The sequence below is a fragment of the Podarcis tiliguerta genome (assembly GCF_965153285.1).
Source record: "Podarcis tiliguerta genome assembly, chromosome: 8".
NCBI classification, from domain to species: Eukaryota; Metazoa; Chordata; class Lepidosauria; order Squamata; family Lacertidae; genus Podarcis; species Podarcis tiliguerta.
Genome location: NC_139541.1, coordinates 76,099,775 through 76,117,725, shown reverse-complemented (window position 1 = coordinate 76,117,725; position 17,951 = coordinate 76,099,775). Strand labels below are relative to the sequence as shown.

At 52.5% G+C, this 17,951-nt stretch overlaps 1 protein-coding gene across 3 annotated transcripts in view; it reads left to right on the top strand.

The window, feature by feature from the left end:
- CIC (capicua transcriptional repressor) overlaps positions 1–17,951 on the top strand; it is a 46,824-nt gene that overhangs the window by 13,023 nt on the left and 15,850 nt on the right. For all 3 annotated transcript variants that reach the window (XM_083454678.1, XM_083454676.1, XM_083454677.1), the window contains exons 3-9: positions 14,233–14,382; positions 14,554–14,770; positions 15,119–15,248; positions 15,877–16,059; positions 16,666–16,825; positions 16,910–17,100; positions 17,678–17,897. In XM_083454678.1, the coding sequence (XP_083310804.1) occupies positions 14,233–14,382; positions 14,554–14,770; positions 15,119–15,248; positions 15,877–16,059; positions 16,666–16,825; positions 16,910–17,100; positions 17,678–17,897 (1,251 nt within the window). The remainder of the gene's footprint in view (positions 1–14,232; positions 14,383–14,553; positions 14,771–15,118; positions 15,249–15,876; positions 16,060–16,665; positions 16,826–16,909; positions 17,101–17,677; positions 17,898–17,951) is intronic.

Sequence of the window (17,951 nt, the reverse complement as noted above, 5' to 3'; positions counted from 1 at the left end):
TCTCGGAGCAGGATATAACAATAAGGTAATCCTAGGTGGGCTAGCAATTTTTGTGGGGGTGCTTTTAAGACTGCTGTGTAGATCATCCAGCATAGACATGCTGGATTAATACCAATCCACACAGATACTCAGAAGTGTTGGCATTCCATCTGCACTATGCATTAGGGCTGGGCGGTATCTGGTTTTCTACATCACAATATATCACCAATTAAACATGGCAATATACTAATACAGTGGTACCTCAGGTTAAGTACTTAATTTGTTCCGGAGGTCCGTACTTAACCTCAAACTGTTCTTAACCTGAAGCACCACTTTAGCTAATGGGGCCTCTTGCTGCCGCCGGGCCACCGGAGCATGATTTCTGTTCTCATCCTGAAGCAAAGTTCTTAAGCTGAAGCACTATTTCTGGGTTAGCAGAGTGTGTAACCTGAAGCGTATGTAACCTGAAGCATATGTAACCCGAGGTACCACTGCATATCACAATGTCTGAAATGAGGATGGAGCTAGGTAGAGGCCTTGGCTGGCTTCATGGGTTCACACACATTGTGATTTTTGCATAGCTCACACATACATATAACGATTCGCAATATATTGCCAGGTCAAAAATTACCAGACCAGTATCACAATATGGACGTCAAACCGGTTTTGGATCGGTCAACGATATATTGCCCAGCCCTGCTACGCATTTCAATAAGTGTCATGCAACTTTAAACAATCATTTAAACAACCTTAAACTATCCTAGGCCTGTTGTTGTTCAACATCTTTATAAATGACTTGGATGAAGGAATTGAGGGGATGCTCATCAGATTTGCAGGTGACACCAAACTGGGAAGGGTAGCTAATGCCGCAGAAAACAGAATCAGAATTCAAAATGACCTTAACAGATTGGAGAACTGGGCACAAGCTAACAAAATGAATTTGAATGGGGGCAAATGCAAGGTTCTGCTCTTAGGCAGGAAGAACCAGGTGCACAAATATAGAATAGGGGACACCTGACTTAATACAATACATGTGAAAAGGATCTAGGGGTCTTGGTGGACCACAAGAGGAACATGAATCAACAGTGTGATGCAGCAGCAAAAAAAGCTAACACTGTTCTAGGCTGCATCAACAGAAGTATAGTGTCCAGATCAAGGGAAGTAATAGAACCACTCTATTCTGCCTTGAGGGATGCGGGTGGCGCTGGGGACGCGGGTGGCACTGTGGGTTAAACCACAGAGCCTAGGACTTGCCAATCAGAAGGTCGGCGGTTCGAATCCCCGCAACAGGGTGAGCTCCCATTGCTCAGTCCCAGCTCCTGCCAACCTAGCAGTTCGAAAGCACGTCAAAGTGCAAGTAGATAAATAGGTACCTCTCCGGTGGGAAGGTAAACGGCATTTCCGTGCGCTGCTCTGATTTTGCCAGAAGCGGCTTAGTCATGCTGGCCACATGACCTGGAAGCTGTACGCTGGCTTCCTCGGCCAATAAAGCGAGATGAGCACCGAAACCCCAGAGTCGGTCATGACTGGACCTAATGGTCAGGGGTCCCTTTACCTTTTTATTCTGCCTTAGTCAGACCACACTTGGAATACTGTGTCCAGTTCTGGGCACCAGAATTTAAGAAGGATGTTGACAAGGTAGAACATGTGCAGAGGAAGGCAACCAAGATGATCAGGGGTCTGGAAGCTAAGCCTTATGAGGAGCGCTTGAAGGAGCTGGGTATGTTTAGCCTGGGAAAGAGGAGACTGAGGGGAGATATGATAGCCATCTTAAAAGCTGTCAAATGGAATAGGGAGCATGCTTGTTTTCTCCTGCTCTTGACTCCAGGCAGTGGCTTCAAGTTACAAGAAACTTTAGGGTTGCCATACGTCCGAAATTTCCCGGACATACCCAGAATACTGCAGTCGGAAGGAGTGTCCGGGCGGGAAGTGGCAAAATGTCCGGGAAAATCTGGACATATGGCAGCCCATGCCAGCAGTGTCATTTTTGCCTTGGATTTCCCTTAAAAGTAGCTCAAAAATGTCAATTGCTTTTGTTTCTGGATTTTCACTTTTTGAAATATGGCAACCCTACAAGAAAGGAAATTCTGACTAAACATTCGGAAAAACTTTCTGACAGTCAGAGCTGTTTGGCAGTGGAACAGACTCCCACGAGGGGTGGTGGACTCCCCTTATTTGGAGGTTTTTAAGCAGAGGTCGGATGGCCATCTGTTATGCATGATCTAGTTGAGATTCCTGCATTGCAGGGGGCTGGACTTGATAACCCCTGGGCAGTGTTAGAAACTGAGATATGAAATCCAGGAGCTAAATGGCACCTTCAGCCTAGGTTATGGGCGCAACAACGAAATATCTAGGCGCGCTTTTTTAAATTACAAAAATACAAAGCTGAAAATGAAGGAACTGCAGCTAAAATATTATGCTCATTTTTCACACGTTCTAGTCCTTCCCCTAATATTCTTAAGAGGGTCTCTTCTCCAGTCTTCAGAGAGTAGCTGGAAGTGGGGAGGCAGAAAAAGGTCCCCCTTTCCTTTCTTTCTGCAATTTTAATCTCAAATCTTAGGCGCAGTACTGCGCCCAGAGCTCAGAAACTCCTTGTGCTGATGAAAGTTTCGAACCCTGCCCATGGGTCCCTTCCAGCTCTAAGATTTTATGGCTTCCCCCAAAGAATCCTGGGAGCTGTAGTTTATTTAGGGTACTGAAGGTGGTTAGGAGACCCCAATTCCCCTCACAGAGCTACAGTTCCCAGAATGATGCTGCTTTAAATAGATAGTGCAGATGGGGCTTTAGTGTGCAGAATGAATATGGAGGCAGTTCTGGGGAGACCCAGTGCTGTGACCCCGCGCCCACCCCCCTGATTCCTTCATTGCAGCAAGTCATGCCCGCTGCACCCTCCCGTTCTTGACCCTGAGACACCCGGGTTGAAGCATTTCCCGCAGCCAAGAGACTAGTTCAGACATGACTTTTCTTTATTAGACATTTGACTCATTCCCACATGCAGGTAGATACGGTTTGCGACATGGCTGAACATGTGTCCAGGTGTCGCGGGACGTTTGCCCATCCATCCATGTGTGGACAAGGCTTCTCACTTGGATTTGCATTAATATAACTGCTGGTACCCATAGGAACGACCAGTTGCACACCAGTCTGTGTTTTGTGTATCGTCCATGCACAAGACTGCTGAAGCATCACATGATGCTTGCGTGAGTGAGTGGAGAAAGAGGAACATACACGGAACGGCTGGCTGGCTGGCTGACTGCAGTTTGCCCCCCGCCCCAGCGACTGTTCTGTACCATAAGAAGCCTCACAGACCTCTTTTCTCCCCCTGGTGGCTGCTATCACCAAAATCATAATGTGAGATCCAAACTCCATACCACTGGGTACTTCTGAGCAGTGTTAGAAACTCAGATATACAAGCTAGAAGCCAAATGGCTCATTAAACCAAGGTTGCTGTCGCCAAAAGGGAACGTCTAGTTGCCATTTTTCGGCAAGATGGCTCTAAAGTCTTATTTTCCAGATGATGGACTGACTGTGATTTATTCTCATCTGTCTGGTTCAGACGAGCTAAGTTAAAAGCTTTGAGAACTTAAAGAAAAGTTCCTTGTTCCAGGAACGGTCCACATGTATATTGGCTTATTCCAACCTCCTTCTCTTAACGGCGACTGCTCTTGCTCGAACTGCTAGAAAAAAACTATTGGTTTCCAGAAATTCATTCCGATTGTGCAGATGAAATATAACTGGGAGGGGTATTATTGGATGGAAACAGTCCAGATCCAATGATCGATCCCCAGATGGTGGAGATGTCAGGCACCATCCTGGCACCCAGGTATCTTCACTTGGTCACAAGTGGTCGAAAGCCAGGCACAAAAGAGAGCCAGTGTGGTGTAGTGGTTAAGAGCGGTAGTCTCATAATCTGGGGAACCGGGTTCGCATCTCTGCTCCTCCACATGCAGCTGCTGGGTGACCTTGGGCCAGTCACACTTCTCTGAAGTCTCTCAGCCCCACTCACCTCACAGAGTGTTTGTTGTGGGGGAGGAAGGGAAAGGAGAATGTTAGCCGCTTTGAGACTCCTTTGGGTAGTGATAAAGTGGGATATCAAATCCAAACTCTTCTCTTCTGGCCCCTGGCTAATTTCAAACACTGCCTCTGAGCCCTTCCCGTTCACCCCTTTTGGGGTGGATAAGAATGCATGCTTGTGCTTTGCCAGTTTTCTGCACCCAACTAGACACACTCTTTGGGGACTCTGAGATCAGGCGGTTACATTTGAGATGTGCTTTCTGGGGCCCTCATTTTGGCAGTGGTGATGGGCAGGCTCTGGAGCTCTGTGTCCCCAGGACACCGTGGCTCACGGTTGCTCAGGTCTGTGCACATCCTGCTCTGGGGTGCTAGGACATATGAAGGGAAGAGTGCCCCCGGGACAGAGGTGAGGACTCGAGCATGCAAGGTAAGGGAGAGCGTGGCATGTGCTTCTCCCATTCCCAAGGCACTGGCTCCATCTCCCTGCAGCATCACAACTGCAGTTTGCTGTCTCTCGGCAACTGGTAACCAAGGCTACCATCTCCCTGCTGCTCGCCCGGAGCCCCATCTCTATTTTTATCAGCAACGGGAGAGACCAGATCCAGATTTAGGGGAGTTGTATATTTGGGCTTGGGGCTTAGGTGCATTTTGCGCGTACCGCAGTAGTGCCGGCTCCCTAACTCCCACACCCTCACATGCGATGGGTTTATTTGTGTACTCGCACTGAGCGTGGGCGTGCTTGCGCAGTTGTGTGCACAGGCATATCCGTCGCATGCACACGTGTGTTCCGCAATTGCACCATGCACGTATTTCCCCGTGGCGCAGCCGTGGTGCCGCTCGAGCAAACCTCGGGGTACGTTCGCACTTCCTCTGAAAGTGTGAATTTCATGCTTGCAAGCTGGCGTTCCACACCTGTCTTGTGCTTTTATAAAAGGAAACCATCATTCTGTGGAAAGCAATCAAGCTTGGCAGACTCGCATGTGGGAGGGAAACTACAAAACGATCCTGTGGCATCTTAAACACTGACCCATTTATTAGAGTACAGTGGTACCTCAGGTTAAGTATTTAATTCGTTCCGGAGGTCTGTACTTAACCTGAAACTGTTCTTAACCTGAAGCACCCACTTTAGCTAATGGGGTCTCCTGCTGCTGCTGCGCCGTCGGAGCATGATTTCTGTTCTCAACCTGAAGCAAAGTTCTTAACCTGAAGCACTATTTCTGGGTTAGCAGAGTCTGTAACCTGAAGCATATGTAACCTGAAGCATATGTAACCTGAAGTACCGCTCTATGACCTTTCGTGGACTAGAGTCCACTGTATGCAGTAATCCATGAAAGCTTATACCACAATAGATTCATTAGGGTTTAAAGGGCTGTCAGACATTTTTGGGGTTTTTTTGGCTGCAACAAGTTAGTTTATTTTATATCCCACCTTTGCTCAAGGGGGCATACATTTTTTCCTGTGAGGTACGCTAGGCTGGAAGACAGTAACTGGCCAAAGGTCACCCAATGAGCTTAATGGCTGAGTGGAGATTTGAACCTGGTCTCTCAGGCTCTAGTCCTGGGACACTCTAACCCAGCTTGTTTTGGACTACAACTCCCATCATCCTTAGCTAGCAGGACCCAGTAGTCAGGGATGATGGGAACGGTATTCCAAAAACAGCTGGAGCCCCAAGTTTGGGAAACCCCGCTCTAACCACTACACCACACTGGCTAAAACCACACCCCCTCTGGATGTTCTTGCAATGTGAGTCCGAGAGGCTTTTCACGCTTTATTCGCCAGCCTGGATGCACCAGTGCTCACCATGAGAAACGTGCAAAGCATGACTGGGAGGCATGAGACTTCTACTTGCATTAGAGGCTCTGGCTCTCTGATGCACCTCTCTGCAATGTTTGGATTAGGACCAGCCGTAGCTCAGTGCCTGAGAACATGCTTTGTACCTAAGAAGGTATTTGGTGCAACCACTGACATTCTCAGGTAAAATAAAATGGATCAAGTAGCAGCAGGTTATGGGAAAGACCCCCTGCCCCCAAACCCTAGAGTCATTGGCAGTCAGAGTAGTTAATATTCGGTGAAATGGATGAATAGGAAGCTGTCTTATATCAGGCCAGGCTGTGGGTCTCATAGCATGAGAGTTTCAGGACACAGGTCTCTTTTTCCTCTTCCACTGCATCAGACGTTAGTGGAACTCTGATGCCCTGGGTTGTTGTATAAGGTGTGATGTGTGGCTTTCTCCCTATTATGTAATGCAGCGTGTACCTAGTTCCAGCACTGAATACCTGCTCTTACACAATTCCGGATGTTCCCTACACCCTGGAAAGTGCCAGGATATTAGTATGGTAAACGATTGTGCTCCCGGCAGAGGACAGTGCCGAAAGCACGCCAGCAAGCCAGTTGTATAACACATAACACTCCCTGCTACAGCCAGGATGCAAAACTCCCCATGCAGCAGGGGCCAGAGTGTGCACACAGCCTACTGCTATGTGGGAAATCCAGATGGGAACAGATGGCAGCAAGCATCTGCGGTTGCCCTCTTCGCAGCTTTGCATGTGTGCACAAGAACGCAGCTTTTCCCCTACAGTGACTGGTGTTGTATTTGTATCAACACAGCACTAGGTCGTTTAATGGCTAGTGGTCACTGGGGGTGGTCAACCTGTATCTGAGTTGTACCGTTTTCGACTCAGGCAGTGACTCAGATGATTGAATAATCTTCCGCTTAACTGTGATCAATATCCCTCCATGCCGTTTACTAGCATGATGAGGAGTAAGACTCTCGCCTCACCTTCTCCCCCCCCCCCCCCCCGTTCAGTTTTCTATGTGGAATGCATGCTTTTTGTACAGAAGAGCATTGAGTCATGCTCATCTTTAGGCCTGAAGTGGTTTAGCCCGGCTATGGGATAACCACATTGAGTGATAGCTTAGCCTCAGTCAGGGCAGGACAGGAATTAAGCCAGAAGCATATTCGCCTTGAAAGAGGAGGACAATCCCAGTTGAGCCCATCTCCCTCCGGAGATGGTGGACTCCTTCCTTGGAGGTTTTTAAGCAGAGGTTGGATGGCCATCTGTCATGGATGCTTTAGTTAAGATTCCCTCAGGGTCCCTTCCAGCTCTACGATTCTATGATTCCTCATCTTCCCATGAAAAAAGGAGACCTTCATTTCTAGCAGTGTGTTCCTGTGTCCTCACCGAACATGAGCTTTTGCATGTGAGAGAATGTATTTCTCACTGAGAGTGCATGCGGGCACTGCAGAAGCAAGACACACACCCAGTGGCGTAGCGTGGGTTGTCAGCACCCGGGGCAAGGGAAGTAATTTGCGCCCCCTAACCCGTGGATTTGCGCCCCCTAACCCTAACCCCCAGATGTTGCGCCCGGTGCGGCCGGCCCCCCCTGCACCCCCCACGCTATGCCACTGCACACACCAGTAAAACTTCTAATGTTGCTTGGTTGCATTTATGCGAATGAGAACTAGAAAGGCTCAGCGTTCTGGGATAGATCTCTTTATGTGGCCCTGAACTCCTTGGAGGAACTATGGATCGTCCGGGATCTGGTGGCCAACTCTTAGGTCCATTTAATCTGCATTCCTTTTAGACGGACGGGATGGTGTGCTGTAAGTCGCCCTTCCCTTTAAGCCACCTTGAAGTAAGGAACTTAAAATACAGCTTTGATTCCTGTCTTTCACCGAGAGAGGTATATCTGGGTTTTGAGTGTCATGTGCCTCCTGTTCTGTGAATATGTTTTCCTCCCTCTGTGCTTCCTTCTGTCCTTTGCACTCGGCGGACATAAAATGCGCTCGCCGGCGCGAGAGAGAAGGCGGTGTGTGTTGCCCTTGGGCTGCAGAGTTTGCAGGCAAAAAGTTCTGTGGGCTCCTGCGTTGCGCGAGGCAGCGGGTCTGCATGCAGCATGTGTGGCTGTGTCGGGGCAGAAGCATGAGGAAGGCTAGGCTCCTATGAGTTATCTGCATGTGAGTCGATGTGCATTGCAGAGTGAGCATTGCAGAGTGAGCGTGGGTGGCGCTTTTTCTGTGCAATTGTTTTTCTCTCTCTCTCCCCCCCCCCCCCGCCCCAACGTCATGGTCAGTCTTCCCTTCCACCCCGCCCTTGGCGTAAGGCAGTGCGTGCTGGGAGTGGTGTGTTTGTGTCCTCTCCTTCTCACCCCCCCCTCCCCAATTCCCTCAACAATGGGATCCTCGCCCAGGCCTGGCCTTGTGCCCAGATCTAGTGTGTGTGCTTGTGTATTGGTGTGTGTGTCTGTGATGGGGGGGGGGGTTCCTACGTGTCTCCTTACTTCACCTCATAGCCTATTGGCTGCCTGCTGGGGGAAAGAGGCTGGCTACAACCCACCCACCCCCAGCTGCGAGCAGAGGCAGCATTGAGTCAGTCTTGCGGGGGAAGGGGCTGTGGTACTCAGGGACGGGAAGGGGCTAAGGGAGGAGGCGAGTGTGAGTCATAGGGAGGCAAGCGGAGGCAGTTCTGTGGAAGAGGAGGCACGCGCGGGGGGGGGGTGCCCTGGAGTGCACGACACTCGGGGTTCACTGCCTCTCTGCCCCCCCCCTCGCCCACACTCCTTTTTCCCGCCACCCTGCCCCAGGGAGGATAGATTATCCCAGGAATGCGTCTGTGCTGCAAGCTCTTAATCCCCAGCCGCACTGGGCTGCCTGCCAGCAGAAGCAGCTTCAGTGCATATGTGTGAGTAGTATGATAGGAGTGACTTTAATATAAAGACACGTATGTATCTGGGAGCGTGACGGTGATGCACTGATCTTAGCCTGCATGCTTAGCTGGGCTCGCGCCCATGTGCCCCATTCAGGTGTTACACAAGGATGCATTTAATCCCACATGTGGGTCTGTCCATGCGTATGGCTAGCCAGGCGTGCACCTTATCAAGGGTATGCCCAGGCTCAGAGGTGGTGACTGGTCCAAGGTCACTCCAAGCCAGCTTCACCTCTTGAGCAAGGATTTGAACCCAGGTCTCTCCCAGGTCCTAGTCTGTTGTGCGCTAAGTCAGTAAGCGGGGGGGGGGGCAAACACCACAAATCTTGCACAGCTTTCCTTAATATCCCCTCCCTACTTTGTTTTGTCTTAAAAACAAAACAAAACTGCATCAGCCCTACTTGTTTCCTCTTTTTTCTTACTCTTGACCTGGTTGGCCCCGTCACCACTTCCTGCCCATCCTTACCCACCCCCATCTTCCCTTTTATTGCCCGTCCTCTTCCCCCACTTCCCCCTAAGCCCCCACCCTTATTTCCCCCTTCCTCCCTATGCCCCCTACTCTCATTTCCCCCTTTGCCCCCACCCCTCCACCCTTTGCCCCCACTCATTTCCATACCCCTCCACCCCCCAGGATTTTCCCACCTTCTCGCGCCCCCCCGACCCCCATCCTTCCCCTGCCCCCCTTATCACGCCTCTCTTGCCCCCTCTCCCCTCACTTCGCCTCCCTTTTTCTCTCCTCCGCTCCCCCCCCTCTCCCCGGGCGTGGTCTCTCCCTCTCTCCCTGGGTTCCGACGGGCGGGCCTGAGGCGGCGGTAGAGTACAAGAGAGAAGACGGGGGGGGGGGAGCCGCGGGAGGCGGGAGAAGAGGAGGAGGCGACTGGTAGTAAACCACGGCCAATGGGAATCCCTCTCACCCCCCACCTCTCTCTCTCTCTCTCTCTCTCCCTCTCTCCCTCTCTCCCGCCCGCCCCGCGATCCGTTCCTTCACCCCCACCACCACCCTCGCGTCGGCTCGCGGATTTGCATATGACTGACATTCCAGGGGCGGCCAATGGGCTGCCGCGGTGCGTGCGGCAGGGAGGGGTGCTCATTTGCATGTGAATGACCCAGCGCGGCGGCAGCCAATGGCGCGGCGGGGGCTAATTGGGCATGCGTGACGACGGCAGTCTGTGTGAGTGTGTGTGTGAGAGAGAGAGCGAGCGAGTGAGTGAGGAGAAGGAGGGAGCGGGCGAGGAGAGCGAGAGGAGGGCGGTTCGGGCGAGGGGGCCGCCCTTGTTCGTAGCCCAGAGCGGCCGGGAGAGGGAGGAGGAGGCGGGCAGGCAGTGAATGGTGTTTGGTTACAACGTTACAACCGGAGGGGACGGCGCGACAGGCGGAGCAGCAGCAGCGACAGCCTCCTCCCTCCCTCCGTCTCCGTCAAGACGCTCCGCGACAAGCAACCGCCCGCCTGTCGCCGACAGTGGCTGCGAGGAGGAGGAGGAAGGGGAGGCGGGCAGACGGGAATAGGCGGACAACTCGCGACCTCTCCCCTTCCCCTCCCTCTCCTCCCCTCCCCCCCCCCCCGGTCTCTTCCTGCCTTCCCAATGCGCGCACACCGTAATCCTGCCAGGCGACAGCCTCTGGCCGGGGATCGGGGCAGGCGGTGTGGGCGCTCTCTCTCTCTCCGCCCCCCTTCCAAACCCTCTTCTTCCTACCCACCCGCTTTCATCGCTGAGGTGCTAAAGTGCCCTTGCATACTCGCACACACCCACCTCTAGAAACTGCACCTCAAAGCAGCCTGTATTTCCTTCCCTCCCTCCCTCTCTCTCTCTCTTTCTCTCCCACCAGCACCTTCCTCTCAACACTGCTGGACCCACACGCCCCTCTCTTTTTGCACACACTGCCAGAGCAGCCGGCTTGGCACATGGGTGCGCGCACACACACGCCATCGCCACACGGCTACCTACCTCGCCTCCCTCTCCTCCCCCACCCTAAGATGTTTCCTAACTTACCCCATGCCGACTGCCGGACATGCTGCTGCGCCTGTGAGGAGGACCAGAGCAGACCGTAGGAGAAGAGTGTTGCCCCTCCTGCTGCTGCTGCTGCTGTTGCACATGGGCGGCAGTGCGGTGCTGAGCCTTCAGACTGTTGACATCCAGCTGGCCTTCGCCCCGCATGGGCATTTCTAAGGTGGCCCTCTGCCGTGGAGGGGAACTGGCTTGCTGACCCAGCGCGCACCCAAAGCTGCAGACTTCAGTTGGCCTGTTAAAGAGACCACCCCCCACGCCTCCCTCCCCAGGGCAAGGGCAGGGGGAGAATGCTCTCCGGACTGGGCAGCTGAGAGACACGTGGTCCACCTGCCCTCAGGACAGCGGCTCAACACACCTTGGGATGTTCTCCACAGAAAGACCCCCGTCAGCGTTGCCCCCTCTGCCGCACAGGGGGCTAGGCATGTTCGGTCAGTGAATTCTGGGTTGCAGAGTGGTAATTCTGAAAGGTGGATATGTTTGTTTATGGAGACATGCAAGGCACGCCTTGGTCTTCTCTCATACTCTCTTCATGCTGGAAAGATGGGTGATTTGGAAGATATAGTTGACCTGAAGCTGACCTTTAACCTTTCTTGTGTCGCAAGAGATTGAGGGTGTCTTCCATTTCATACTAAGATGACTGTAGAGGTGAAATCTGCAGGATGGAAGGGGGCGTGGGTTCCTTGATATTTCCATTTCATTCACATAGTCCCCTTTTAAGTTCAGGAGGTCAGTTGGCTGCAGATGGGGAATGGGATTCGAAGTTTCCCTCTTCTCCTTCCATGGCTACAATTTCTGTTCCTTGTCTTAAGACGAGGAGCAAATGTTGGATATTTGAATTTGCAGTATTGTGTTTGGTGGTCCATTATGCTAGCAGCAGCTTGGCACCCAGGTGAACTTTTTCTTGGAGTTGGAGATGTTGCAAGTGACAGAACAGCAGCCTTTTTTTTCAGCATTTCTGGATGCAGTAAAAAGACACAGCAGCCTGTGGTAAAGGCGACAACCCTGACTGAGTTTTGTCTGAAGCCCCTCCCTATGGGCACTCCTCCCCTCTCCTCCCCACCCCTTTATTAGCATCCTCTGTGGAAAGGTGATTGGAGAAGATCCCATGTGTTGCTGTTTTCATGCTTTCAGTTCTTTTAATTTGCATGTCATGTCTTGCATCCATGCCAGCTCAGTGAACTTGCTTGCTTTGTCTCCACCTCTGTAGATGAGAAATCGAGGCTTAGAGAATGGTGGTGGGCTTGCGGTTGGTTTATGAAACTGGATTTCTTGTCCTGTTCTCTGTGTTGGATGGGGGCATCTTGGGGGTCAGGAAAGGAAACGGGATGCCATGATTCCACATGGTGCCGCTTCAGACGAGCCCTGTGTGTTCTTCGTCACGTGTGTTGTAGTTTTTCTCGATGGACAGCAGCTTCAATCTTGGAAGCTAAATCAGTAATCTTTACTTGGGGGTGGGTGGGGGCAGCCTCCAGTCGTGACATTTTAAGAGCCTTGTTGCTTTGCTGAGACCAGAGGGAGGGTCTTACTATTTTGTGCCCTTCCTTCTGCTGTCGCCCCCCTCCCTTCTCATCCTCCCCCTCCGCATAGGGATGTGGTCACCAGCCGGAGGACAGGAAGCCACTGAGCCAGCATTTCCCGGCACAGTCCAACCACGATGCGCTGAGTGCTTTTAATAATTGAGTTAACTTTACACGCAGGCACAGGAGCGATGTGACTGATCCATCAGGGAATGCAAAGGAAGGAAGAGAGAGAGAGAGGAATGATGGGAAAGGGGCTTAGCAGTGGGAATAGAACTATCCTTTTCTTTCTGGAAAGCAGAGCCCCCCCCGCTTCTATTATGATTTTAGCATTTTTCTTATCAAACAAGTACATCCATTTTTTAAAAAAACCCAAACCGTAAGTAAAATCCAAATAAAACCAAAAGCCCCCAGCCTGCAAAGGAATGATGAGCAATGCAGGGACATGGGAAACCTTATCTACCAGGACAGATTATTTGTCCATCTGGCTCAGCATTGCCTACTTTGGCTGGCAGCAGCACCCCAGGGCGTCTGGTAGAGGCGTTTCCCAACCTGACCTTTTTAGCTGGGGATGCCAGGGATCAAACCTGTGGCCTTCTGTGTATCATTCCACCAAAGTATAGTCAAAACTAAGTATGAATTGGTTTTCTGGTAGGTATGTTATTGCTTGTGGAGTGCTGAGCACTTAAGAACGCAGGTGACCCTGAGCAGCAGTTGCTTCATGGGGATGAGGGTAGCATAAAGTATGTTAGGTTGTGCTGTAAGTTTGTGCTGCTGTTTAGAATCAACACTACTCACTCCACAGATTTAAGCCTGAGGCATCTTTGTGCACAGCTGATTAGCATGTAGTTTTCCAGTTATGCATGTCAGCTGTGTTTTGTAGAGGCTGTTCGTGGGATGGTGGTAGAGGTGGCACTAATTTTGTGTTTGATGCTGAAACAGAGAGCCCTGCTGCCGCCACTGTATGACTGAAGTTGATCTAGGTAGCCCTGCAATGTGTCCTGGGTTGTTTCCTGTAAAAAACAACAACACATGATGTGGTTTGTTGCGGTGGTGCAAGGCTCTGGTTTAGTCACCCTGGTTTAGTTAAGCTGTAGTGGACACTGTGAGTCCACGTGCCATAGAGCTGGGAGTGTCCTGTAGAGGTGTTTACACAATATTTCGGGCTTACTGGTGTTGCGTATGTGGTTTGCTTTTTGGGTGCCGTAGAACCAGGAAGTACAGATGCTGCAAATTTGATTGTGTGTGCACACGCATACGCAAACACATGCAAGCCAGCTCAGGTCTCTCTCTCCTACGCAATAATAGCCTTTTCTTGGAACCCCAAGAAGGAAGTCTTGCTTAGCCTGATACAGGGGCAGCAGGAAGTGATGGGAGCGAGAGCCAGTGCAAGCAGATCACTCCCACCTTCAAGGAATAGCTTCTAATGGGGGGGGGTGTAGTGCTGATGTCTATGGACACTTCTTCCTAGGTGGGGAGGACCTTCTTCTCCTGAGGGCACAACCCTGGGGCACAGTTTGGCTTCCCTTGCCCCACACAGCCTGAGCTCCTGAGGATGCTCTCAAGCCCTCTGGCTGGGATGGAGCCAAGTAGCTTGGCTGCCCCAGCAAGCGTGGGAGTCTGAGTGAGCTGGGCCCCTCACCCCTTCCCTCCCCTTCCCCTCCTGCAGCTGTAAAATTCCTTTGCCTGGCTTCCAGCTGGGAAGGGCGGAGGAGGGGGGGCTCTTGCTTCCTGGCAGGCAGAGGAGAAAATCTCTCCCACCCCCAGGGACCTAGAAGCTAGCGATAAGGCATGGCACAGATTGTGGCTGCTAGGACTGAGGACGGAAACACAACTGGGATGAGGCTGTTAGAGGTGTGCATGAGAGAGAAAGGGAACTGGAGGAAGGGAGACTTGGACTGTGATTCAACCCTGGAGTCCCGACTCCCAGTCTCCTATTCCCCTTATTTTGCTTGCTGGTCTGAGCTGACTGTTGCAACACTTTCTTTCTTCTCCTGTTCCTTCCAGTGTGGACGAATGTGGAGCCACGGTCTGTGGCTGTATTCCCATGGCACTCCCTTGTGCCCTTCCTGGCTCCCAGCCAGCCCGATTCCTCCGTGCAGCCGACCGAAGGCCAGCAGCCTGTCAGCCACCCGTCTACATCCAATCAGAACAAAGGCAAGCGCGCAGGGCGGGGCGAGGGGAAGAAAGGGGGCGGGTGCAGAATTTCCACCAAGGCTTCCTGCTATGGGACAGGCCAGCAGGTAGGACCGGGCATGCGTGCAACTCCTTGCCCTCCTCCGCAAGGGCACATGGCTGTTCATTCTCACCCGAGGCTTTCCATTTCAGAACCTCCAGAATCAGCTGCCGTGGCCCATGAGCTCCCTGGCGTGTCTTCCGGGGCCGAAGCAGGGAGGCCAAACACTTCGCACCCTGACAGCCCGACTCCAGTTTCCCAGCCGTCAGCGGCGACTCCTGGAGGGAGCGGAGGGCCAGCCCAGCAGGAAGACGACGTCCCAGGGCACTCGCGCCTGGACAGCGAGACAGAGAGCGATCACGACGATGCGTGAGTTCCGCTGCCTTCCGGGGCTGCTCCATCATGCTTTGTTGCGGTTCTCCTTCCAACAGCCTTGCGAGGTCACAGTCCCCCCACCCTGCCTGACAGACAGCTGTTTTATAGCTGTGGGTGACTTATGCAAGCTATAAGTCCACGACAGAAGTGGGACCCCGCAGCACAGTGGAGCAGGGAATGTGCTGCTGGAAGGAGCGGCGTGAGGCAGTTGGGAGAGAACCCTAAAACAGAGAGGGAACGGGGAGCATGGTTAAGTTGAAGGAGGATGTCAGGAGACTCGGGCGAGCTGGCGGCACTGGGAATTGTTTGGAGAAGATGGTGAAATTGGACTTCCTTCTGTAGGTTCCTGTCCGTTGTATCTTCTGAGATGCAAATCCCACTGCTGCCAGGCAAGCGTCGTACCCAGTCACTGAGCGCTCTGCCCAAAGACCGAGATTCATCTTCTGAGAAGGATGGGCGCAGTCCTAACAAGGTGAGGGATCTTTTTCTTCGTCTCCTCTTCTCTCTCTCTCTCTCTCATATTCCTCAGCCTCCCTTCTCCCCATTCAGCTGTGGAATGCTCCACCAGTATTCAGGGTTCACCCTGGGTAAAATATAAGTTTAGTGGTGGCTTTGGTGCTCTTTGCATTCACACTGTCAGGGAACTGCCATCAGTGCCGAAGGGAGAGAGCAAAATCCAGAGGGATTCCGGAGAGTGTCCCAGGATTAGGAGAGGCAGCCCATCTTCTGGGGAAGAGAATCAGCATAGCACCAGTGGAGAAGGGGGGCAGATGGGGGAAGCGGCGAGGCGGTCCCATGACTCCTTGCCGGGGACCAGCGGGGAGAGTAGAGGTCCTCCGCTGCCTATGCCCTCCTTGCGCAGAAGGCTTTCGCGCAGAGAGAGTAGGAGGAGACTAGGCGTCAAAGAGCTTCTTTGCTGGAAGAAGTTTAAGAAACGCCCACTGACGGATTCTGCCAGCGATTGAGACAGCCATGGGTGAGTGGCTGTCCGGACAGAAAAGGTTCACTCAGGCAATCCAACCAGGTGTTTGCACCGGCTTATGCACGAGCAACCCCTAGAACCATTACACACACACACCTTTTTTTTTTTTTTTTTGCAGAGAGAAAAAGATCACATCCGGCGGCCTATGAATGCTTTCATGATCTTCAGCAAGCGACACCGGGCCCTGGTGCACCAACGGCACCCCAACCAAGACAACCGTACTGTCAGCAAGATCCTAGGCGAGTGGTGGTATGCGCTGGGGCCCAAGGAGAAGCAGAAGTACCACGACCTGGCCTTCCAGGTACAGCCTCCTAGGGAGCGTAACATGGAGAGCGAGTCGGGCGCCTTATCTGCAAGTGCTGTTGCCTCCCATAATGCAGCTAGCATGCCTGGCTTAGATCAGTGGCTTCTTTCATCCAGCATTCTGTCTCCCAAGAGTGATGCTGTTAAGCAAGGCCTGATAGTGAAAGCCAGGGCTGTAAGCATGTAACCTTTTCAGGAGTACAGAAAAGGCACACAAGGTTGTATGGTTGCAGACCTGAGTTTCCGACGAATATCTGTTTTCATGTAATTATAAAAGCAAGTCTCCGGCCTTTAGGCTGCCAAGATATGCTTGAAAAAATTGTAGGTAAAACCTAGTAAAATCTTAGAAGTTTTAAAGGGAACATGGATGCGGTGTCTTGCTTTGTTTCTTTTCCCAGTGTATAGCAAGGATGCATAATTTGCTCATTTTAGATGGGATTTAGATCTCCATTGCACAGAATTCTAACTTTTACGGCGTGGCGTCTACAAGAGCCATTCCCACTTTCCCCCCTCAGTAGCTGGTATGTTGCCTAGGAATCTTTTCTTCATTTCTCTCCATTCTCATCTTTTCTCTCTCTCTCACCCCCCCCCAAAAAAAAACCAGGTGAAGGAAGCCCATTTCAAAGCACACCCTGACTGGAAGTGGTGCAACAAAGATCGGAAGAAGTCTAGCTCAGACGTGAAGCCCTCGGGGCCAGGGGGATGCTCCAAGGAGACCCGAGAACGCAGCATGTCTGAGACGGGTACCGCTGCTGTGCCAGGAGGTGAGCTCCTTTCATAGCTCTCCCCCCGCCCCTTGCTCTAAGGCTCTCTCCTTCTTGTCTTACCACTCTCTGCTTCCCCACCAGGCCCTTCCGAGATGCAGGTGCTGCTGGGGCCAGAGGGCAAGGCAGGCATGGTCGGATCCGGCCACGGACATGGGGAGCGGATCCTGCCCACTGCGGGGTCTGGCGCACAGCGCCCCCGGGCCTTCTCCCACAGTGGGGTGCATGGGATGGAGAGCGACCGTGACAGCCAGGTGCTGCAGGAGCTCACCCAGGTACGTTGGCACACTCTTGGGTTCTGGCGGCGAGGGGCGGGGCAGTAGGAGGTCATGGAGAATCTGGGTTCTGATCAATTTAGTGGCGTAGCGTGGGGCGTGCAGGGGGGGCCGGCCGCACCGGGCGCAACATCTGGGGGTTAGGGTTAGGGGGCGCAAATCCACGGGTTAGGGGGTGCAAATTACTTGCCTTGCCCCGGGTGCTGACAACCCACGCTACGCCACTGGATCAATTCCAGGGGAATTGGGGCTTTGGGAAGGAGAAAGGATTATTGCTTGCTGCAAACCCAGCTCACATGTGCACACACACAAGAAAGAGTGCAAGAATGCAAGGCAAAGGCAGTGTTTCTCAGACATGTACCCTGACCTGGGAGCTTGTAAAGGGAGTTGTGGTACCACACATAGCCTTTTCTGGCCTACACTAGTTCTGGGGCTTCCTTGTCGGTTCAGCTGTTGTTTTGCTACCCAGCTCCTTCTTTCAGCTGAAGTCTGACCTGACAAAAATCCTTCAGGTCACAGATCACCTTGTTGCCCTGGGAGATGCGAGGCTCTAACGGATGACACTCTTCTGTTCCAGATGTGCTCAGGACAGTCTCTGTACGTCAGTGGGAAGGGGCAGTTCGGGGGGCTGGGCCCTTCGGGGTCCCCATTTGCCACCCCAGGCGAAGGCCCCAGGCACTCCTTGCACCTGCACGCCTCCCGTGCCTCCCGTTCTCAGCGCACAACCAGCGAGGACATGACCAGCGACGAGGAGCGAATGGTCATCTGCGAAGAGGAGGGTGATGACGACGTCATTGGTAAGGAGTCCCTGCCCCGAATGCTAGCACAATGCTTTCACTTTTCCCTGAACC